Source organism: Rhinolophus hipposideros (assembly GCF_964194185.1).
Source record: "Rhinolophus hipposideros genome assembly, chromosome: 10".
Lineage (NCBI taxonomy): Eukaryota > Metazoa > Chordata > Mammalia > Chiroptera > Rhinolophidae > Rhinolophus > Rhinolophus hipposideros.
In genome coordinates this window covers 40367724-40392485 of record NC_138056.1, presented here as the reverse complement: position 1 = coordinate 40392485, position 24762 = coordinate 40367724, and the positions used below count along the sequence as shown (strand labels likewise).

Below are 24762 nucleotides of genomic sequence, written 5' to 3'. Positions count from 1 at the left end.
CTAAAAATTATTATTATTTTTTTTTATCTATGTGAGACTTAGCTTCCTCATCTATGAAATGGAAATGGTCATCACATCAACTGCCCTGTTTTCTTGTCAACAAAATTTACTGAGGGATTACTATGTGCTGGATACTGGGCTAGCTGGTGGCACGCTGAGATGCTCCGTGCGGTCTCACCTGGTCACCTGGGCTAATCTGTACCAAGTGGCTCACTGTAACAGTGAGGAAATAACCGGTTCAAATATTGTGAGAGGAAGGAAGCTAGGGCATGTGTGTGCACTTCTGATCCGGCGGGTAGAGTGGTGGTACAGAGCGATGGAAGACTTTCTGGAAGCAGTGGCCCCTGAGTGGCCCTTGAAGCTTAGAGCTGGGCAAAGAGGGTGGAAGTGTGGGAGGACAATCGTTTCCAGAAAAGGGTGAAGGAGGGCAAATTCCCCGGAGCCACTGTAAGGAAACCTGGGCTGCCTCACTGCGCGCCGCTGCCATGCCCACACACAGTGCAGACAGGAAGACTGGTGCTGGACCAGCCACGGGCACAGCATGGGGTGGGAGTCAGGAGACCTCAGGTCCTGTCTCGGCTCTGCTGCCCACACACTGCGGGGCCCTGGCTAGTCTCTGCCCGACGTAAGTCCTCAGTTTCCTCCTGAGAGCCAGCTGGGGCTTGACTGGCAGTCTGTCTGCCTCTCTGACACTGTGGTGGGGGGGAGGGACAGCTCTTTTCGGCTTATCTCTTAGTGCCTGCCTAGTTCTATGCCTCTTCTTGCCAACAGACATGGAAGTCTTCGAGCACATGAGGCCAGTGGGAAGGCGGGATCCACAAGCGAAGGACGGCAATAGCCCAGGAGAGAGACCCCTAATCCCAGCGTCAAGCATGTGAGGTGCTGGAAACTGGGCCTTTCCCTGTAGGAAGGCAGCAAAAGAGTTCAAGCATCGCGCTGGTTTGGGTTGGGCAAATCACTTCCAACCAGTAGCAGAGTGAAATCTCGAGGGGATGGGCTTCTTAAAAGAATATTTGATATTGCCATTGTTTTGATGGGCTTTCAGTGACAAAAATTCAGATTCATTTTGAAATTTCAAGTAGCAAGACAGAAAGGTATATGATTTAAGTTTCTCCAAAGAGGACATGAGTTAGAAAAGGAAACAGAAACAGTACAACAAAGAAAAAAACTGGAAGTGGGAATGGCTAGATTGTAGGATACAGTGACTCGGGGACAGCTGGTGAGGGCCCTGAAAGCGCTCATTTCATTGAGGGCTTTCGTTGTGCCAAGTACCGGAACACCTGTGTCAGATAAATGAACTCACAACGGGGGCTCGTGGGGGGCAACTGCTTAGCCATGTGCCAAAGTACTTGTGTAGGGAATGAATGAATGAATGAGTAAAGAATCAAAGGCAGAGATGGTTCCATCAGCTGTAAATCCACGTGCTTCCCTTCCACGGGAGGTCTGTAAAGGTTGACTCACTCAGCCCCAGCTAAAAACATTGGCCCACGGGGAGTCACTGAAAACACGGTCATTCAAACCAGGAGGCTTATGGACAGGTTCCCACCATTTCCTTGAGATAACAAGGAAAAGGAGCAGGTGGGGGGGAGGGGGAGGAGAGGAGGGGAACCACTGCCTCAGTGGGGCAGGGTGGCAGGGCACAGCTGCATTGTTGGGAATGCCTGCAGAGCTTGGGCGACACCGAGGTGGGTGCTCAGAGTTGGGCATCTGACTCTGCACAGGACCTGAGTTCAGCCCGGGTTGGGGTAACAGCAAGAGACGCCTCCCCATCCACCGTCCTGCTCAGCATCCCTCCCACCATTCATGCCATCTCCCTGGGAAGCAGCAGGGAGGTCAGGGCCCCACCCAGGAAGAAACACTCCATCCCTCAGCGCCTGCTGCCTGAGGCTGGCTCTGGGGGACCTTACGTGCCTGCTGTCCAGGCTCCTCAGCTGCAGGGCAGTGGAGTCAAGGATTAGAATGCCCCCCCTGCATCATGGTGCCCTTGGAAGCTATTGAAATGCAGATGCCAAGTGTTGCCCCAGATGGACAGAATCAAAATTCATTCATTCTTTTCATTGAATCAATATTTATTGAACACCTACAATTACCAGGCACTATTCTAGGTGCTGAAGACACAGTAACGAACAAAACAAATCTCCCAATCTTCACGGAACTTACATACCGGTGGAAGGAAAATACACAAATACATAAGGGAGAGTAATGAAGTGAGTATAGTATACCAGATAGGTGCTCTAGAGGAAAAGAAACAAGGAGGGGATGAACAGTGATAGGGTAAGGCCTGCCATGATAAACAGATTAAAAGGTGGCATTTGAACAAGGGCCTGAAGAGGCAAAGGAGCAAGTTATGCAGATATCAGGGGGTAAGAGCATTCCAGGTCGAGAGAACAGCAAGTGCAAATGTCCTGAGACAGAAATTTGCTTGGTCTGAATCTCCGTATTTTAATCAATCTAAAACACTAAAGTTTGAGGTCACCTTAGTAAAGTGTCACCATCCTTCAGAGGACTCAGTCCTTGAAAGAGGTGGAGCTTGTTTAGGAAATTTCTAAAGAGCAGACTCCTACACAAGGACCATCTGCAGAGCCTTCAGCCCTTGGTTTCTGAGAGAGAGCGCCAAAGGTCTCGAAAGGCTTGGCTCTAGAGGAAGGAAGGAAGAAAGCAGGAACTGCCTGCCCCTTTCCTGTGTTTGTGGAAACACAGACCTGACCCTGAAGCGAAGGTGCCTGCAGGAGGGGTGTGGGGGAGACAAGGCACCAGGACCCACAGAACCCGTGACAACCACCTAGGAAAGAAGACTTAGCTAGGTGGACATTCTGAAAGCTCCGTGCTCCTGCTTCCCTTAGAGTTTTAAACACCAATGTCCTTTCCATCCTGTGTTATCTCATTTAAGCCTCCAAACAATCCCTGAGGTAGGAATTAGAAATCCCAATTTTATAGATCAGGAAAATAGGGTTTGCAGAGGTGAAAAACTCACAGCTAGAAGCTAGAAAGAGCTGGAACCAAAAAGTGGCCTAATGCCAAATTCTGCGCCCTTCCCACCAGAGCACAGTGTTTCAGGAAAGAGAAAAGCATGGGCTGCCTGTAAGCAGTGGCTACATGCGGCTATTACTAGGTTGGTGCAAAAGTAACTGCGGTTTTCGCGATTGTTTTAAACCTTTTAAACCACAATTACTTTTGCACCAACCTAATTGTTATTGGTGCTATTGTTATTTTTATTACTATCATCTTAACTCATCCTCAGGGCCCTTCTCACCTTCCAGCTAACGTGGCACTTTCACTCCCATTACCTCACCTTCTCCTCAGTGACTCTGTGGGACAGACAGGGCAGGGCCTGATGTCCCCACGTGGCACATAAAAAAATCAAACAACCTGCCCCCCAAATGCCCCCCAAAACAAAAACAAAGTGAAAGACCCACGGGCAGGAAACTGTGGGATTGAGACTGGAAACTGAGTCCTATTACGTTTCACCCCCATTTTACATTCACGACTCCCCGATGTTAGGGGTAGATCTGATCTATCATTCCCTTCCTGCCCTTGGCCCAGGCCAGTCACTCAATAAACGTTTGCTGAACGGAGCTGAGTTGGCCTGACGTGAAATAAACGCAAGTCCTGTGCGGAGGGGGATGATGCCCCAAAAGCAGCCTGCGCAGGATGTGGCCACAGCTGCCCTCCCCACCCCAAGTCAGGCTGGTGGTGCGAAGGGCGCTTCAATCCCCCGTGAGGTCGAGACAGCTCACTTCCTCCCCTCCTGAGAGCTCAGCTCAGGACGTTCTCAGGGAGCCCCAGACTGTTCCCCCTCTGTCCCGTTCCACACAGGGGTCCTCCAGCCAGCACCAGACCCCTTGCCACCCAGGCTCCTGCAAACCGCCTCTCAGCACCTATTGCCCCACCCCTCATTACCTCCCGATGTCTTCCTATTCACCCCTCTGCTCCTCCTGATGGGGAAGAAGATGGGCTCTTTCCTCCCAGAGACAACCCAGGATCCCATCCTCTCCTCCTTCCTCAGATGCCTTACTGCACACCCAGGCCTGCAGGGATTCAGGCGCCCCACTCCAGACCAAGGGCCTGCTCCACAGACCAATAATCACCAGAGCGAGGACATGGCCACCGGGATTGCTTAAAAGTTCTCCATGCAATTCTAGTGTACAGTCAGAGACTCCTGGACAATCTACCTTTTAAAAAAGAGAGAAATACAATACCGTACCGCACCGTACCGTACCATTCCATACAACACAACACAGCTGAGTAACATAGTCCAGATGATAACAGAAAAAAGTGTCAGAGTGCTTCACACAGAATCAGGGTAAAAGTTTGCTTTCAATCTTGTGTGCATGGACATGGTGTGAGTGGGCATGCCATCCTGGGTGATGATGTAAATATATTTCTCGCTATAGATTATGGTTAAAATTTTTATGAAATTAAATTTTGTGTGTGTGTGTAACTTTGTAGCAGTTCCTGCTTTAGCTCCTGATTCTCTTTTACGTTCAAAATCTCCGACAGGATAGTCAACCTCCTCACCTGCTCTCCCTTCACCTGGCTTCTGCAGCCCCATCTCTGACACTTCAGCATTTCCTGCTGAGGTTTCCGTGCCTGTGCACCCTCCAAACGCAGTGGCTTCTTCCCAGACTCTGGGTCCTTCCGTGTGTCTGTGGGTTCATTCCAATACACGACTCCATTCCTGAAATTCTCTCTGTCCTCGGAGTATCTTTCGTCCTCCAGATTCTTCAGCCATTCCTTCCCTGTCTCTCTTCCTCCTGACTCCTACATGTCTTCTACTCTGTATTCCTTCAAGCTTCTAAGTTCCGTTGTCCCTCTTCTCTTTGCCACTGTCTCCTCCCAGTCAACGGCTTCAATTACTCTGGGTACCAGACTCCAACCATATCCTCACATTCCTCATAGTTCCAGTTGTACAGCAGGCTATCTACTCATATGTGGCGGTCTCCTGGAAATGAGGGTGGGGCTGGGGAGGGGTCACACTGACAGTGTTCAGTGCACTGGCACACACTTGACCACGTCAGCCAGGTGAGGCAAGCAAGGGAGGAATATCATCCCCATTTTACAGAGGAAGAAACTGAGGCAGAGGTTGCGGGATGTTTCTGGGGTCACTCATCCATGGTGGAGAGGCTCCTAGGACCCATGACTTTCCCCCTCAGTCCAGAGTTCTTCCTCTGTACACCATGCACTGAAACTTGGCACGTGCAAAAGCAAAGCTGCATCTTATTCATTAAAGCAGAGGCTCTCAACCAGAGCTGTGCGACAGAATCATTAAGGATGCTTTTTAAAACAGAGGTGGCCAGCTTCCATCTTCTGGGAGAGCCTTCTGTTTGTTTCAGCTTTATATTTTAAAGTAACTACAGATTCACAGCAAAGAACACAGAAATGTACAAGGAGGTCCCGTGTACCCTTCAGCCAGCCTCCCCCAGCGTTAGCATCTGACAGAACAGTAGCGCAACAGCAAAACGAGGACACTGACGTCCCCACAATCTGTAGAGCTCCAGATCTCTCCGCAGGTCTGTTCAGATGCTGTCACGTGTGGCTTTGAGTAACCACCACCACAGTCAAGACACTTCACTGTACCGTCGCCGCATACTCCCTAGAGCTCCCCATCCCTGGTGACAAACCAGAACACCCATCCCACTGCTCCCCCTGCCTCCCTCTCCTGGGAATGCCCTGTCAGTCTCGGAGTCACCATTCACCGGTCCTCCTCCGGCCCAGCTGATTATGGCCTATTAGGGGAGTGATTCCATAGATGCGTCCTTCCTAGACTCTCTCAGGCCCATATCTCGCCCTCGATCCCCACACCCACCACCACTCCGCGCCCCTGCATTTCTTGACTATACTGGCACTTGCCTTCTTATCCAGTCCCCTTCTTCTAGGTGGTGTTTTCCCACAACCAGTATCATAAAGCACAGCCAAGTCTTTGTTGCCCAGTTCTGATGGCATCATTCCTCCCACCACAAACTTCCTATGGTTACCGCCATTTATGACATAAAGTCCAAACTCTTTAAATTCAACTATGAAATCCTCTATACCTGGCTCACTTTCCTTGTCTACATTTTTAAAACTCAGTGTCAGCTTTCCCCCTTTTTTCCCCATAAGAATTAAGACCAAATGGCATCCGTAGGCTACAATAAGGTTCTCACCATGGGAAAGAAACAAATGGCTCCGAGATTCCCTTCTTCCTAGTGCTTCATTCTCTTCTGTCTTTTGTGTTGTGAGGAAGTCAGTGGAATGGGGCCTGGGGCTACCTCTTGCTTGGGGGGGATGCGGTGTCTCACCCTTGAATGATGACTGTTCCATCCCTTGCCTCCTCACAGGGTAAGAAGTGAGGGCGGTCAGCAGATCTGGGTGTGTGGGCAGCTACCCTGGCGTTAGCCACTGGGGACTGGGAGCATTCTTAGGCACCATTCTTTGGACCCAAGCAAGGTGATGGTAGGTAGCTGCTAGACATGTGGGAGCTGGTCCCCTTCCTGTCTCCCTACAACAATCATCTCGAACACTGTGCCACCTATTTCTGCCATCCTTCGATGCATTTTCCTTCTTTCACTTTCATGGAACAATGTCAGTGATTCATAAGCACTGCCCTTCATAGCTGCTCCTACTTACTATGTGATGATAAAATGAAAAAGAAAATTTGCTTATTGAGATTAAATATATTTCAATTATCTGATATGTTTCAGCTTTAATTGATAACAAAACACAAACTGCCCATCTGAACTTCTCATTAAAGCAACTAACGCACTGGGAAATTGGCTACCTGACACCAGAAAAAGTGCTAAAGATAACACGAGCCCAGTAATGGGTCCCATGAAGTAGTAGTCTATTGTTTTTTAAACATGCATTATCTAAAGCTCATCCCCATGGATGGTCCTATCAAGAGCACTGGTTTTTAAACTTCCTCAAAACTGGGCTCTACATTTGGAGAATATTTTGGGGTGGTACATGTGGGGGGAGAGGCCATGGGAGGGAAGTGCACCCAGGGAGTGCACCCAGGGAGGGAGGTAGCTGCTAGTGGCTAAGGAAGGGGAGATAGTAACGTAAAGCTTCACAAAGCATTTTTCAGGCCACCTGGGGCTTTATTAGGGCCCGATGGAACAGGGAGTAGGGGATCCAGCAAAGAGGCTACACACTCAACAGTCCCGTTGCTGCTGACGGGTTACGCATCTGCTGCCATCCCACCATCAACACCACTGCCCTCTACCCAGCAGCACCAACACCTCCGCCATCATCACCACCACTGCTACGGCAAAAGCAGTGAAGAGCCTTCAGGCAAAGGCCAAGCAATACCACTGAATGAAATGATGCTTCACGGAAAAGAGTCACTGGAAATATTCATTGTGTGTGTGGTTTGGGGGGGATCAGGGCTATTTATCTTATTCCACTAGTGTGTTGGGGGGCAGTGTGGAAGGTCAGTAAGACAGAGCTTGGGGACTAGGCCCCTGTGGGGTGCAAAGAGGGTACACCTGTGGAGAGAACCTTCCAGAGCATTGACCACCTGGCTCTCAGAGAGCCTAGAGACACTGAGAGCCCGAATGGAGGCTGAGCCCTGAGCTCAGAGCAGCAGCCCCGCACTCACCGTTACTGCTGTTGTCGTCCACCAGGATGATTTCCTTCAGCAGGTGGGGAGGCGTGCGTGCCATGGCGGAGTGGATGGAGCGCAGCAGCACTGAGAGCGCTTCGTTAACGAAGATGAAGACGACACTCACCTCTGGCAGGCTGGCAGGGAACGAGAGGTTGCGGCACCTGGAAGGAGAAGAGCCAGGCTTAGATCCGCCAGGGACGCTGCTGGGGGTTCCCCAGGTGCTGGTCCACCCGACGTCTTGGATCCAGCTTTCCTAGAGGGCTCAGGAGCCCAGATTCCTCCCAGGGCTTCTTCTCTGATCCACTTCAGCCAAGCCCTAAGTGTGCAGCATACAGGCTCACAACCACAGAAACCATTTTCCCCACAACAGTCTGAGTTTGGCAATGACTAGCCCAGCTGCACAGTTGTATCCGGAGCACCTAGAGCCATGCCTGGGTGCCAGCAGGTAGTCACTGAGTGTTTACTACAAGAATGACTCCACATTTCTAAAGCCAAGGGGATAGAAACCAACCAAAGGCCAGGCTCAGTTTTTCCAAAATGGCAGCCAATGCCTAGATGAGGCCAGACCTGAGATGATTTGCCTCAGGAGGGAAATATGTCTCCTTCCAGAGACTTCTACTGCCAGAATCCACCCTGCCTCAGTCCAGAATGCATATCGCCTGGGGCCTCCCCGACCCCTCAGGAATCACAGAGATCCAGCCTTCAGGGATCTAGTTTCAGGTTGGAGCTAGAGTCAGAGTCTCAACAGGAATGAATGAGGGACAGAAGGTCAAGTCCACTCTCATTTCGTAGATGAGAACACTAAGCTTCAGAGGAGCTGCGTCCTCACCGCGAGTCAGCTGCCAAGACAGAATCTCAACTCTGGTCTTCTGATATCTACCCCAGAGTTCTTTCCTCAAGAAGAAATAATGAAGGGAGAGACTGACGTCTACTGCCCCATTCTCCCCTAGCTCCACTGAAGCCCGGAAGCTAGTTGGAGGTCTCTTACCCAAAGGGCATGAGGCAAAGTCATGAAAGTCTACATGCCATTCCCATGGGAAGAGCAACAGGCACCCCTGAAATCAGACCCCATAAAGAAGCCAAACAATAAGAAGTGCCATGATTCCCAAAGCTTTACCCAATTCCTTCTCCTGCAATCGCTGCCTTAGTGGGCAGGAAACCACTGCGGGGTCCTTCCCTGGCTGAAACTAAAACTGTCCCAGAGGCACCGAGATCCCATCTTCAGGACAGTTGAATGAAGGGACAGATACCTGTCCCAGGCCCTGGGCTCAGAGAGGAGGCTGCTAGCTCCCAGCACTGGCCACCAAAGGCCCCAGGGCTTCAGGGCTGGCGACCAGCTTGAACTGCTCCAAAGCAGGAAGCACAGCCAGGTTAGAACACGCAGTAGTGAGCCTAATAGCACAGGGCTTTCGTCCGTCAGTAATTAAAGTGTTGCAGGGCAGGGATAGGCCTGCTCTTAATGAGGAAGGCTGCGGGACAACCAGCGCTGAGCAATTGGGAGAAATCACCGTGGGGCCCCGGCCTGCTGAAGAAGCTGAGATTAATACACTAAAATCACTGTGTCTATGGTTACCAAAAACGTAAAGAAACTTCTCCCATTCTATTTCCAGCTCTCCTTCTCTCTCACCAAAGAGGGGTGGAGGAAGGGAGAGAATGGAGCCTTTTCCCCAATTCGCTTCATACTTACAATTTTAATAAAACCAGCAGATTAACAGATGGGTGTAGAATTCATTCATTCTTGTATTTAATGGAATAAATATTTATTGAGCTTCTTCCACGAGGCAGGCAAGGCACTGAGGGAACAGGAGGATGTGGACAAAGTACTTGCCCTCATGGAGCTTTTGCTTTGACATGGGAAATGGAGAAGCGTGGAAGCAAACAAATGATACAATTTTATGTAAGTGCTGAGCTAAAAAAAAGTAACACAAGTCAGAGGACAGTCAGATGCCCTGGCAGCTGTTCTAGAAGAAGCGGTTAGGGGAGGGCTCTGAGAGGAGGAGACATTTGATGAGAAAGCTCAGTGGTACTCGCAAGGGAGCCACAAGAAGGCCCTGTGGGGCCGAGGGGACAGTGCTGTGACTGGAGAAGAGGCAAGGGAAGGACGCAGCTCATTTAAATGCAATGAAGGGACACAAGAGAAGGGGAGGTGGGGGCAGGGCCGTGATGAAGGAGAGACACAGGAATGACTCTTTACGCTCATCAACCCTTTCCCAAAATCTTTCATTGTTGTGAATACAAGTTTTATAACAGCAATGAAAAGGTTTATCTTTAACAGTCAAATCGCGCTTCTGGTTAGTGCTTATTTACGGCTATCAAGACCAGCAGCTGGCCTTTCCTTAGGCAAGGAAACTGAAAGCCATATGAACACACACCTACTTTACTAACTGCATTTTAAAAAGAATACTATATGTGGTCAAACGACTAGCACATGAACTTTGTTTTCTTTTATAAAAGTGTAATGAATGACCAGTTTCTAGCAAAGTCAGTACATAGGTCCAAGTCCTCCCCACCAACCCCACCAGCAATGAAGACTGTGACCCCGTTTGCCCTTCTCCAGAGGTTTCCTCGGAGTTCTGAGCCCCTCACTAGTGGGAGCTCCGAGTCATTCCCATGTGTTTCCCAGGTTTAGGGGTGAATTGCCTCCCCCAACTTTCTTCCCTTCTGAATTCTCAGCATCACTTCTCCATCTCCCCTTCCCAGGAGACCAAGTTGAATTTCTCCCAGGAACAGCCCTGCCTGTCCTGCTTTGAGCCACCGCTGTCTGTGAACAGTCTCCTGATGGCCTTTCTCCAAGCAGAATGGAAATGTTATATTCATTTGACAAGCTAAGCTCTGCTGATCACTATTTTCATAGGAAAGCCTCTTTTGAATACTTGACAACCCTGTTGAACGTGACAGAACACATTATACATTGTATCATAGTTGTGTGTTTATTGTCTGTCTCCGTCTGATATAACAACCCTCCCTGGAGAGCAGGGCCTTTATTTTGCTCCTGTGCCATCTCCCAACCTTCAACCAGGGTCTGGCACAGAGTAGTTTTCTGGAATTAAACAAAACTAGCAGATGTGTTTATTTTCTCTAAAGCCTAACTTTACACGTGGGCCGCAGATCTTACCATGTTCTCTTTTCTTACAAACATCCTCCCTCTGAAGGAGAGTCAGGTCCCCTCCCCACAGCGGGTCCTTCCCCTTCTCTCCTCCCTGCTTTGAACTTACGGCCTAGCTCCTCACGTTCAGTCTCTAGCAGTGCTCAGTTTCTAGGGACCAACTAGAGTGGTCCCTCCAGGCCAAACGTTCTGACCACCTCCTTTTCTCTCCTGGGATCTGTTCAGGGCCCTCCCAGCAATAGCCACATGGCTGGTGGTCCCTCTCTGCACCATGCAGCACCCTACCTCACCCTTCAGTTTTTACGCCCCCAACCTAAACGTGGGTCTGGGTGAGCAGACAGGCAAAGGGTGGGCGGGATGAGAAAAACATGGCAGAATAGTTTTTAAGCAAAGAACATTGGAGTGGGGGATGAAACCACCCAGGCACCAGTCCCAGCTCCATCCCAAGTTGGTGTGTGACCACAAGCAAGCCACTTCACCTCTCTCCTGTCTTGTCATGGAATAGGGGAGGTAGAAGAAATGATGCCTTAGGTGTCTTCTCTCTATAAATTTCAGTATCTCGTATCTCACATGTGATGAATAGAAGACATCTCATTAAAGAAGAAATAGTTTGCAAACGCCCTCCTTCCAAACCAGTACCTGGTCACCACCCAATGCCACAAGAAACATCTCCTTACCACTACTGTAACTAGATGGGGTGACCAACTCGCCCAGGTTTGCTCAGGGCTCTCCCAGTTTCCGCACTGAAAGCCCCAAGCAAAGTGAGACAGCTGGTTACCCCGTGACTAGACCACAGCTTCCGGAGAGTAGGGAAAGGCCTGCAAACCCACTGCCCAGCACTGTGCCGGGCACACAACAGGCATTCAGGCAACATCTGTCGAACAAACTGATATTTACCCTTTAAAAGTCCCCAACACACACACATCAACATACACAATCACGGCTCCTATTTTCATCTCAACATTAAAGCAGAATTTACATGGCTGAGGGGAGAGGCGAAAAGAGGGAGCAGGAACAGCATGTCATGCAAGATGTCCATGCACCTGCTGTCACATCCAGCGTCATCACTGCCAGACACCAAACCCAGGACAGGAGCCTGCCTGCCATGGGGCAGCCCGAGGTCTTACAAAGGAACGCACACCCCAGAGCTGTTATGGAAGAGGACTGTCCCGGATTCAAGCCCAGCACTTCCGGTATAGAGTCTGGCCACTTGTTTTGCCCATCAGGCAGCACTGCCCCCCACCCGAAGGCTTTGCCTGTCACACTCACACTGCTGAGATGTTCTGTCCCAGGACCTGTATCCTCCAGGGCCCGGCCACCACACCGTTTGCCCCCAGAGCCTGCCCTCCCCCCTGCACTGGGCATCTTCTCCTGTACCCCGCTTCTCCATTTGCCTCTCCGGGGAAGGGCCAGAGGACGTGAACGCTGGGGCAGCCACACAAGTGTGACTCGCCCTTCCCTAGTTACATCCTTGGGAAAGCCTGACTGTACAAGACTGGCCCCTCACTCATTTTGAGAAGAGGCACATCCTCCTGTAAAATTAAGTCATAAAGGTTCCCTTTTTAAACTTTTATTCTTGTTCAAAGTCAAGCCATTTTCCAAAAGAGATAAAAACAAGAAAGGGGCGTACTATGGCTGTCTAATAAGCCAGAAATGATGGTCATGCTAAAACTTGACTTTATCGATCTCTGTATGTGGGAGGCAGCGCAGAGACGGCGGCAGCTCTGTAGGGAGCCTCTCAGCAGAGCTGCCCAAGACTGTTGGGAGCTCTTTACGAGGCAAGTTTATATCAAGAGCATCGGTGCCACTACCTGCGAGAGGCAGGGAAGCCGTGGCCGACTAAGCGAGGCCAACCCAGGCTCCTGGCCACCGGGTACCACCCAGGGCAGCAGCCAGACACTTCCATACTGGATCTCAGATGCTCCCCTCCCTAACGTCAGCCAATGTACAGGCTCCCCATCCATCAGAGTGATGACTCATGGAGGCCACTTGACCTGGGGGGAAGGACGGGTAGATCTCTCCAGAAGGAAGATCAAAGTAGCATGTGAGCTGGGGTCTATCTGCCAAGGTACCTGGGGAACTGAGTCCAGGCAGGCCAGGGTTCTGTGAGTGGAGGAGGGACCTGCCTGGACCAAGCAGTGAGATGGTAACAAACCCAGGTACCCACTGCCCTGAGTGCCCCCAGCACCTCTTTCCTCCCACAGTCCTCCCAGAGAGGCCCTCCCCTGCAGCTGTGGTCAGCACGGGAGGTCGGGTGCACTGGTGACCCCTGACTTCAAGGTCAGCACTGGCCTCTTGGTCCTTCCCGGCCATCAGCGTCCTCACCAGCCTCTGCCATCCCACGTGCACCCGAAGGACTTGTTTGAGCCTCCTCTGACCTCACTTGGAACACTTCTGGCTTCTTCCGGAGTAGACAGGCTCCAGGCCTGCCAGAGTCCAGTCTGCTGGACTGACGAAACCTGAGGACGGGGCAGTGTGGAGATGCTCATTGGGCACGAGAACAGTCAGGATTTTCACGCCCTCTGGCTGGCATGTGTATCTCCACAACCTCTGGAGCTCAGAGAATGCATGGTGCTTGCTACTCATTACCCAGGGACTCAGCATGGAATATTTGGAAATAATAGCAGTAATAATTTCCATTTACTTCCATACTGGATCTCAGATGCTCCCCTCCCTAACGTCAGCCAATGTACAGGCTCCCCATCCATCAGAGTGATGACTCATGGTGTGATGACTTACGATTTGCCATAAACCATGCTAAGAGATGCACAAATATTTTTACCCCCCCCCCATTTTAATTCTTCCTACAATCCTATATGGTAAATTTCATTGTCCCCATTTTACAGATGAGGGAAATGGGACTGAGGAGGTTAGTTATCTCCCAGGGCTTGAACCTCGACCCATTTGTCTCCAAAGCCTATGCTCACAATCCCTGCTAAACAAGGGTCTGCATCCTCCTCCCTAGAACCCCCCAGAGATACGTCTGGTGAAACACTGGTGTTGTGGCAGCTCAGAGGTCTGATGGGAGGGGCAAAACGGAAGAGTTACTCCAGGCTGCCAACTCCGATGAAAGATGGAGAGGGTGTAGTATATCTAGTAGATGACATGGACAAATATGATAAAATACTACAGGGTGCCTGAAGCCTGAAACTGTTTTCCTGTTACATTGCTCCCATTGAGATACACAATCCCCATGACTTCTCGTATAAAGGTTGCCGTGTCTTCTGCCATGTGGCCTCAGCACTTGGTCCACAACTGACGGGACCAGACCCTGATTCCTGAGTTTCAAGCAGCTATCGGCGGGCTGGCTGTCAGCCTATGGGGCCATCTAGGCCAGGAGCTCTGCATAACCGATCTTGCAATGTAGAAGAAGGAGCAGCCATTTCTCATGAGAGGTTGAACGTGAGATACCCTGAGAAGGCAGGAAGCAGAAGTGCAGGGAGCTGAGATGATGGGTGGGAAGAGTGAGTGAGCGAGAGGTGTGTTCCGCCTCTGATAGAGACGGCACCCTAACCAGTGAGCAGAGAGGTTGCAGACTGGAGCCCGGCCAGGGTGTCCAGCTTCCGTCAACAGGCAGCACTTCTACAAACATCCTTTCAGATGATTCTACCAATTCACAGAAAGGGTCTGCTAAGTCAAATGTACATTTTAAGTAGGACAAGAGGGGAACGAATCATTTAAAATGTAAACAGCCAACAGGAAGCAAGGAGACTCCTTGTTCCTAAAACGTCTTAGAATTCTGGGAAAATGGGATCCCTGGGACCACATGGAGACCCACTCAGGGAACAAACGTCAGCTGGCTGTGGTGGAAAAGCCACAAAAGGGACACAGTGTCTCCAGGCGGTGGGTTTGTTGGTGAGCAGGCTGGGCTCCTGGCAAGGAGAGCTGGGGAAGGTGGAGGAAGGGAAGGTGGGATCCATGGCTCAGAAAAATGGGAACAGGGCATGTGGCTCTCCAGCAGAGCCTGGCTCTGGCCTCTGATGCCCAGAGCTCAGGCTGAGGAGAAATCAGTGTCCGGGGGCCTCAGTGTGATCTACCTACAGTGCCTGCCGGGCCCTCTTCTCATCGAGGGCCAGGACTGATGGCGGGTCCCATGTGGCTCCTTCTCCACAGAGTGGGCCTTCACGTACTAAAGTCAGTCTATCTCTTTCACAAATCAGAGACCCGATAACAAAAGGAACGAAAAGTTAAAAAGCAGTTACTATGTATCAGGCAGTGTTCTAAGAGCTCTACATATATTACAATTTAATCTTTGTATTACCAGAGCTAATTTACAGACAGGAAAGCTATGGCACAGAGAGGCTAAGTAACTTGCTGGAAGTCAACCAGCTTGTAAATGAGAGACCTGGGCTTGGAACCCAGGGAATCAAGTTTTAAATATTATTCCATAATCTAAGCAGAAACTTCATCTGTTTGTCATGTTACCCAGTTTTTCTCCTAGGTTGTTCTTCTCTAAACATACTCTACTTTCTCTACATCCCGTATAATCCATTTCGGCAGCTGGAATCTGAGTAGCAAAGTAGAACCAAACCATCATCTCCCCTTTTAAAGACATTCTATCTTTATTAATATAGCTTAAGGTTACAATACTGTGGGGACAGAGTCCCAGAGAGCAGTTTCCAGGCTGTCGGCCTCACATAGAAAGGTGCTGGCTCGGGTAGTAGATGGCCATCAACTGTGAATGGATGGTCATCAGCTGTGGCTAGTTGGCCGTCAGCTGTCACCAGTGAGCCACTGGCCACTAATATAACTGCCGTGGCTACGCTAGCAGCAAATGGGGGCTAGCAAGAAGATGGTGGCTGAGCCTGCAAGTGGGGATTGCACTTAGCACGGGGAATGCAGTTAGCAAGTGAGGTTGGTTGGCAGGCAGAAAAGCAGACGGCGGATTGTGGACAGTGTGGCTCCTGCTTCCTGTGTCTCCAACGCAGCCTCCAGTGAGACTATAGTGGTATGACCCCTATCTATGGCTCCGTGGGTGTTCCTTTTTGGCCTCACCACATCCTGCGTTCTTATGTGGGGAGCGGCAGCTGAGACCCCGCATGACACCCTGCATGACAAATACCTTTAAGAGCAACCTCATGATACTATTGGCTCATAATGAGCTTAACATTAACTAAGAACCAAAAGTATTTTTTCCAGACGGCTTTTGTTAAAAAGTGTTTCCCTCCAATTATTTCTGCAGTTAGCATTTTCAGTGCAATAGCAGAATCATTACTAAGGGGACTTAGCCCATTTGTCCTGAGCTGCTCTTGTGGAGCACACATCTTCCACAGACTCCTGGGTCATCTCCACAGAGCTAAGATCCCAAACTAGAAAAGCTCATCTGGGCAGGGAGAGGCGAGGGTGCTGAGGCAATATCCTGGAGACGCAAGACCCAGGTAACACGATTGGTTGTGCCACTTACCACCTGTGGGAACTTAACCAACTTTCTTGGCCTTGCAAATATTGAGTATTCTCCTAAATAAAATGGAAATATTCAGTATTCTCCTATATAAAGTGGAAAGTTTCTTGGCCTAGCAAACATTCAGTATTCTCCTACATAGAATGGAAATAAATAACTACCTCGGAAAGATGTGAGGATAAAGTTAAACGGAAAAAAATAGACATTAAGCAGTGTGCATAGCACCTGGCACACAGTAAGTAAGCAGTGGCTTTTGGTGTAAATCATTAGCCTCTGGGTAGCAATTCCCAGATGGCCCAGCAATCACGATCCTAGCCGCTCCACCTGGAGCCAACCCCTTCTCCCCCAGGACCAGCTACATAATTTGTGGGGCCCTGTGCAAAAAGAAAATATGGTGGCCACGGTTCAAACATTATTCAGAATTTTAACATGGCAACAGCAGAGCATTAAGCCAAGTGCGGAGTCCCGGCCTTCCTGGGAACCTGTGCGACAGATTGCACGCACAGTGTATTAGTTTCCTAATACTAATGTTGCTGCCATAGGAAATTACTACAAACTCGGCGGCATAAAATACAAATTTATTTTCTTACAGTCTGGAGTTCAGAAGCATGACACAGGTCTCTCTCCCTGGGTTAAAATCAAGGTGTTGGCAGGACCTCCTTGCTTTCTGGATGCTGGACGTGATAATATATTTTCACGCCTTTTCCAGTATGTAAAGGCCACCCACCTTCCTTGGTTTATGGCTCTTCTCCAACTTCAAAGTCAGCAGTGGCTGGCTGAGTCCTTTTCCCATGGCCATCTCTGACTCTTCTACCTCTCTTCCTCTTCTAAGTGCCCTTGCGATTACACTGGGCCCATCCAGATAATCCAGGGTAATCGCCTTATTTTAAAGTCAGACGATTAGCAACATTAATTCCATCTGCGGCCTTCATGCTTTGCCTTGTAGCATACCATCTGCACAGCTCCCAGGGATTAGGACATGGACGTCCTTGGAGGCCACTATTCTGCCGACCACCCACACCGATGAAGCCAGCCCTGCTGGCCCTCAAAGTTCAGAGATCGCACATGTCTGTCTAGAGTCCGTACCACGAAGACCTCACACGTGAATCTGTGGTCACACCCTCAGGGATGGCGGCAAACACCCACAGCCACCTTGGATGGACCCTACCCTGCTCCCAGAGGGAGTGAGTACCTGGCTCTGGGCTGCGTTCTCTCTGCTACAAGTCTGTCCTGCTCCTTTCCACTTGGATGTTCACACAGGATCGCCCAGGCTTCTTTGTGGGTATGTGTGTGGATCTGTCCCATTTCCTCCCACCTGGGGCTGCAGAAAATAGTCTATCCCCTTGAGCAATCCTTCATGCCCCAGCCTCAGGCCCTAACCCAGCATCCAACCAGAGAGCCAGTCCACCTACTCCCTGGGAGGGATGTGGGCCTGAGAGAAAGCTGATATCATTCCTCATGAACCTCTGAGGACCTACCAGCGAGAGGCAAGATGCAGCACCTGCCGGAGGCTCTGTCCTGCGCTACCTTGGAGGTGGGCCAGAGAGTTGCCATGGCAACACGATAGCCCTGAAGCTTGACACTGGGAGGCCGACTTCCCCTGCCCACACCCGAATGCCCCTGGGCCATGTCTGGAGATAACAACCACTGCCTGCAGCAAAGAATGCGACATGCACTTGCCTTTGTGGAACCAGATGCCACCTGGCTGACACCGCTGTCCTTGGGGTAGGAGGCCCACTCTTACCTTCTTGCCCCAAGCTGGCAGGGGTACTTTAACCCCCACCCCCACCATCCTCCTTCCTCACAACCACAGCCCATCTTCTAGAAACCCATCGACTTTCCAAAAGATGTCGCCTCCATCCTCCTTCTCTATCTTTCAGGCGAAGGACTTACCTGATCTCTTTCACACTCATTTTTTAAAAAATGATGTCTAATTTACATGCAAAAGATGTACAGATCTTAAGTACACAGTCTGATACGTTTTGCTAAATGTATATACCTATGCAGACCACATTCAATCAAGACTTGTTTTTTCCTTTCTCTTTTTTGGCTTCTGGGAGGGTATTTTCGCATGTACAGATAAGGAGGAGATGGGTGGATGCTGGGAGCAGGAGAGAGCACACAGAAAGAGCCACGGAACATTCGGAGCTTGCATCTGGGGATGTGAGTGGTAGAGCAAAGCATAGCCAGGCTGAGATGCAGCTTTTCTCTCCTTCTATCCTGAGGTCCTGTGTCTTCCCAACCCAGGAAGCAAGAAGGCAATTCCTGCCCAGATCTGGCAAAGGCCCCTCATGGGCTGAGGTCCAAGAAGATCACCAGATGACGTAGCCCACGTCCTGACTCCCTAGGTTTTCCCATATGAATGTCCGGGGCCTTGCTCTGATCTTATTCCAACAATGCATGGAGAATAAATGGCATTTGATTTCCCCCAAAACCAAGTATCCTAGTGCCCAGAGGAAGTTTTGCCTCTTTCTGCCCAGACCAAAGAGCCCAGATGAAGCTGAAGAAACTGCTGCACTTCCTATGCCCGTGTCCTTCCTTTCCCATGGGAAGGCACTCACTTCAGTAAAGGGAGGCTCCTTGAAGACACCTCTCTTCAGGTTCAGCCTCCCTGTCACAGAGGCCACAGAAGGATGGCGCTTCCATGGGTCATCAAGTGCAGCTCCTGACTTTACTAGAAACCTGCAAGGATTACTCTTTCTTAAGAGGCCAGGAGATGGTCAGCGAGTTTTCTGATTACCTGTCTTGCTCTCCAACCACCTTCCACCTGGATTCCTACTACAGTATAAGCTCCTTGAGGTTTCCCTGGCTGATTGATGCTTTACTGGGTGCCTGACACACACTAGGTATTCAATAAAAGTTTGTTGGACGAATAAATTAATGAGGCCTAGCAACCATTTAGATGGACGTTTTTCCTTCTGGTTAACGTCTAATGCTGTATATAAGGCAGTTTGGTCCTCTCAGCCAGGTGACAAGGTGGGTCAGATTACATCTTGCAGCACCAAGAAAGAAGGAGACAAAATAAGGGAGCGGCCAGAAATGATGGAAGAGGGTGGGGTAGGATTCAGGACACCCACTTTCTGGTCCAGGAATGAAGCCAAGCATAACAGCAGGGTTAGAACCCACAAGAGCAAAGCCGATAATACAAAGGGCAAAGTGTAGAATCAAGGATACCTCCTGGGGCAGACAGCCCCAAGGGCAACCTGGAGGTCACAGGAGGGAGAAGCACAGGGGCGGGGGCTGAAGCAAGATCCACACAGCCCTGTTCTTCTGGAGACTGTTGTTAGCATGGGGCTTCCTCTCTAGATGCTCTCTTACCCCCGCCCCCCAGCTCACTCCACATCCCATTAGCCAGAGCCAAGGCATCACTCTCCACCTTAACAGGTTTGACGTTCACTAAAGCAATTTCTCCAACACTTAGAGACACACAGTCCTGACCCAGACAAAATGCTCCAGCTCAGTGCTGTACGCGGTTAAATCAGTGCTCCCCATGCCCCACACCCATCCCCAGTAGCTATACAAATCGACACCTCGAGGCAGTAAAAGCACAGTGACAGTGACAAACACAAATTCTATTGCCAGACGGCCTGGGTTCAAACGCCAGCTCAACCACTAGTGACTCTGGGCAGATTATATAATCTCTCTGAGCCTCAGTTTCCTTTTCTGTAAAATGGAGACTAATAATACTCATGTGAAATATATATGTGTATATATATGTATGTATCCCCAGTTGCTACTAATATGTGGTCTTTGACTCTGATTCCTGACACAGAGTTCCTAAAACCTTAGGGATTTCCTGGGTGATAGGAGCATTTTTTTGATCTAATGAGGTGACTCTTGATGGGCTCCTGAATGAGGGCTGGTCATCGGAAAGACCAAGCCATGATTAGAAGAGTGGCACTTTCAGCCCTACACCCTGTCCTTTGGAAAGAGGAGAGGGACTAGAAAATGAGTTAATAATCAATCATGCCCCCATAAAAATCTCTAAAGTATGGGATTTAGAGAGCTTCCGGGTTAGTGAACATATCCACATACCGGGAGGGCGACATGCCCCAACTTGACGGGGACAGAAGCTTCTGCATTTGGGACCCTATGTCTCTCTTCATCTGGCTGTTCACCTGTATCCTTTATCATACCCTTTATAACAAACTGGTAAACATAAGTGTTTCTTTGAGTGCTGTGAGACACTCTAGCAAATTACTGAATCCAAGGAGGGGTCGCGTGAACCCTAATTTTTAGTCAGTTGGTCAGCAGCACAGATGCCAGTGACGACCTGGGACTTGTGACTGGCGTCTGAAGTGGCAGCAGAGTGGGGACACAGAGCACTTAACCTGCAGGGTCTGACACTAACTCCATGTATAGCATCAAAACTGAATTGAATTGTTGGACACCCAGCTGGTATCACAGAATTGGTGTGGGAAGAAACCCACACATCTGAAGTATCATGAGTGTGAGAGTAAGGAGAGGAGTAAAGGAAAACCGTGCGTTTTTCCTAGACAAGTACCTAGGCTAGAAGGTTACTATGAGGCGCCAAAGAATTAATGTCACTAAAATGCCAAACGTGTCCCTGAAAACATGGCCCGTGCCACACAAATGTTTGCCAGTGTAATCTGAAATAGGATGATAGTAAAGGATACTGGAAAGATGTTTCCAAAACGAGTTAAACAGCATAAGCCAAGCAATGACCTTGTTACAAGGCAGGGAAGTTTTTCATGGAAATTAACACAGAGAGGCACTGTTTTACCCACGTACGGGCTTGTTCTGAGTGGCCCCTCAACAGCTCTCCAGTCTTGGGCATGTGTCTGGCACCGGAGCTCAAGTCGAGTAGACAGGGCCTCCAAGTACTTGTACAAAGAGAAACCGCGTTGTTAAAGCCGTTGAGGGAGGCCTGGGGGAGAAGCAGGGAGGCTCAGCTCTGCCTCTTAGCAGAGGTGCCATTTTTCCAGTTATCAAAAGAGGCTGACAAAAGTCGCCTTGCTCCATAGGGGAGATGTGGAAACTGCATAAACTGTGAAGCTCTGTGCAGAGGGAAAGTCTTTCTATTACAATTATGGCTCCTTTCCAGAGGCTCGGGAGAAAATGGCAGAATCTGCCCACGTGGAGTCCTTCAGGGACCCTTTCTCAGCAAACTCAGAAGTCCAGGCTGGGCTCCCTCTGAAAATGCACTTCCTTCAGAAGGGAGCATGCTTGCTGGGGAGCCCTGCCTTGCTGAGAAAGGTCACCTCCTAGAGCCTCCAGCTTCCTGTTTTGCTCCCACAGAAGTAGGAAGAAATGGCCTGCAGGTCACCTCTCTCAATGAAAGGTGAAGGGGCTCCAGGGTGGGTCAGCTCCCGGCATGCCTTGTGCACGTTCAAAGCAAACCCGGCTGTGGGCTACCATCAAAGGCCATGGTTTGGCATCTGGATACATGGGTTTGAGTCTCAGCTCAACTACTTATCCAATTGTGTGACCTCAGACGTAACTCTCAGTTTTTCTGCTCCTCAGTTTCCTTGACTCAGAATGGGAAGAATACTTCAGTTCATTGCAGGTTGGTGTGGTCCAAATGGGGAGGGCATTCTCAACTAAATCAAGCTCTGAGAAAATACCCGTCATTGTTATTGCCATGCTGTAGTCTATAAGATCCACCCTTTCCTTGGCTTCCTTCTTATTTCCCTTTTAATTTGGAACATGTATTGAGCTGGGCCTGTGTTTTGCGTCAGAGCTTTTGCGTCAAAGTCGAAGGACATGGCCGAGGCCCCTGCTAGGTACAGGGGCACCAATTCCTCTTGAGGACCCTGTCTCCTGAGGCTCTAGGTTCTGACTACATCAGCCCTGCTTCTCCCTCAGCCCCAGTCCCAGTCTCTGAAGCACTCCCAAAGGGCTGGGACCCTGTGGCACCTAGCTGATGTCACCTTCGGGATTTTACCAGAATCCAACCCTATCTCAGCACCTGCCCCACTGCTGTCATGCCAACACAGTCTCTCACCTGGATTTCTGCAGAAGCTTCCTAATTGGTCTCCCTGCTTCTACCCTGCTCCCTTCAGTCTGTTCTCAACTCCGCAGCCAGCTGGGGCCTTTGAAAATGACAACCAGAGCACTTTATTAATCTGCTCAAGCTCTTCCCATGGATTGCAGTCACCCGAAGCAAAAGCCACATACCCTGCAGTTGCCTACAAAGTCCTCTGCAATTCTCAACCTCGGCAGCCCTCTAATGACCCAAGAACTTTAAACAATATGGATACTGAGTGCCCCCTCTAAAACTCTTATCTAATTGGCCTGGGCATAGCTCCAGCATCAGGATTATTTTAAAGCTCCTGGATGAACCAAATGGGCAGCCACGTTTAAGAACCATTGCTCGACTTGATTTGCTTCTTCTTGCCCCTCTGACCTCATCTCCAACTACTGCCTTCTTGCTTGCTCTGTTCTAGCCACATGAGTTTCCTTCTTCTTCTTCAAACACTCCGAGCACATTTCCACCTCTGCCTGGAAAGCTTGCTGGTCTCTCTAGCTGGTCTCTCTGCCTAGAAAGCTTTTCCCCACAGTATCCACAGGACTTGCTTCCTCATCTCTAGGTCTTTGCTCCAATGTCACCTTCTTAGTGAGGCCTTCTCTGGCCACCTCATTAAAAAGTCAACTTCTTCTCCTATTCCAGACTGTCCCTACCTCCCTCTCTTACTTTATACTTCTCCATAGCTCTTATTACATCTAAATAACATACTACATAGTTGAGTCCTAAGTTTTGTTTATTATCTGTCCCTACCCAACTAGCATGCAAGCTCCATGAGGACAAGACAAGGATTCCTATCTGTTTTGTTCACTGTCTAACCCTGGGCCTTGACTATGCTAGCACACAGAAGTGCTCAGTAAATATCCTTTACTATCCGTTGAATGAACATATGCTCTCCACTCCCCTTGTAGGTCCTCAGCTGCTCTTTCACCCCTAGAGCCCAGCCAGATTCTCCCTGGGCCAGGAAAACCCATACCCAATTATACAGCACACAGCAGGTGCTCAATAAATGTCTATAGAGCTAAACTGAACTCTCCTCCCCAAAAGAGCATGGCCTCCAAACCCAGCGGCAACTCCAGATACAAGCTCACTGCGGTTTGCAACTTTAAGAAGATTTTAAAAATAAGGAGAAAGAGGGGAAAAGAGGTGTGGGGGGAGCTTACACAAAGTTAATGAGATTTTTCTCAGCTGTGGTATGTGCTCACATTTTTAATAATTAGGAGTAATAAAAACTGCAGCTGAACCTTAAAGGAACATCTTCTGTAACAAAGAGAAAGTCAACACAGAATTTTCTGTTGGGTGTAATGACTTGTTAGCCCCGGAAGATGGATGTACTTTAAAAAACTAATTTACAGAAAAAAAAATAATAATTGTTCATTAAAATGCAACTAATTGGGTTAAAATGACTTATTAACAAGAATGACAGATGATTCTAGTGCCCTTAAGGAGTAAATTAGGTTATTAATCCTCAAAATCTCAAATGAAAGGAAGACTTCCTCTGCTTTGCAACTGGAGAAACTGAGGTGGAAGGAGAAGGGGAAGGACTTGCTCAGTGTTGGCCAAGGGGAAGGGACCCTGGAGTCCAATGCCCAGGCCTGGCTCTGTCCCCAGCAGTGTGGGGCCTCCGTCTCCCCACGGGCAGATCAACTAGGGCCCAGCCACTGACTCTGCTCACCCACTGGGTCTGAGGTCAGGCAGGGGCCGGTCGAGCGGCAGGCGGTCACTGAGGTAGGCGTTGTAGCCGTAGTACTGGAACTGCTTCAGGGCCACACGCCGGCCTTCAGGGCTGAGCTCCTGGCCCCAGTGTGCAAACAGAGAGGAGTCTGTGAAGGGCTCAGCCTCGGCCTCCTCAGGCTTGGCGGGAGCCTCTGGAGAAAGAAGGGATAAGGAGACAGTGGGTCAGAGTGCACCCCTCATATGCCATGACAACCCCTTTCCCTTCTTCATCATCGCTTTGGGTACAACAATCTTCGCCCTATTCTTGGGGGCTAGGCGAAGGGGAAACTGAAATCTTCATGCTTTCGCAAACTCATTCATCCATCCATCCATCCATCCATCCATCCATCCATCCATCCATTCAACAATCACTAGGCGCTCAGAAGTGTGTATATATATAGAAATATACCCACCAGGTATATTTCTATATATAGAAATATATATAGGGTATATATAGAAATATACCCACCAGGGCTGCTCAGAAGCTGATGGATAATGACCCTTAGGACCCCAATGCCCCATGGCTTCCAGTTGGAGGCCCTTCCTTCCCCAGTCTGCTTCCCCACCAGAGACGTGGGCCCCAGCCCGCAATGGGGTTTCTGCTTCTCTTTCCCTAGACCGTGCTTTCCCTCCCACTCCCTGCCAGGTCCCCTAGCTGGAGGTCTGCTCCCCTCCCCAGTTCCCGCCCGCCCACCTCCCTCGTCCTGCTGTGAGTTGCCTGACCCCACATGACGTTTGTCTGGCTGCAAGGACCCCCGACCAGGCTGCTTCCTGCTGCTTCCAGACCCTACCCAGTGACACAGGAGATGGCCAGCCATGCCCGGTGCCTCACACACTCCAGGCACTGGCCACGGGACCCCTGGGAGACTTGGTGGGGGCAGTTCCCACATCGGGTCCAGAAGAACTCAGGGTTTCCCTGGAACTTGCCAAGAACACGGAGGGGTCATTATTGCCTCTAAGAGCAGAGGCTT

General features: G+C 49.9%; 1 protein-coding gene across 1 annotated transcript in view; it reads right to left on the bottom strand.

Annotated features, from left to right (window-relative positions):
* GALNT18 (polypeptide N-acetylgalactosaminyltransferase 18) overlaps nucleotides 1–24762 on the bottom strand; it is a 323682-nt gene that overhangs the window by 136803 nt on the left and 162117 nt on the right. Inside the window, exons 2-3 of the mRNA XM_081062141.1 lie at nucleotides 23751–23943; nucleotides 7577–7743 (exon numbers count right to left, since the gene is read on the bottom strand). Coding sequence (XP_080918267.1) covers nucleotides 7577–7743; nucleotides 23751–23943 — 360 coding nt within the window. The remainder of the gene's footprint in view (nucleotides 1–7576; nucleotides 7744–23750; nucleotides 23944–24762) is intronic.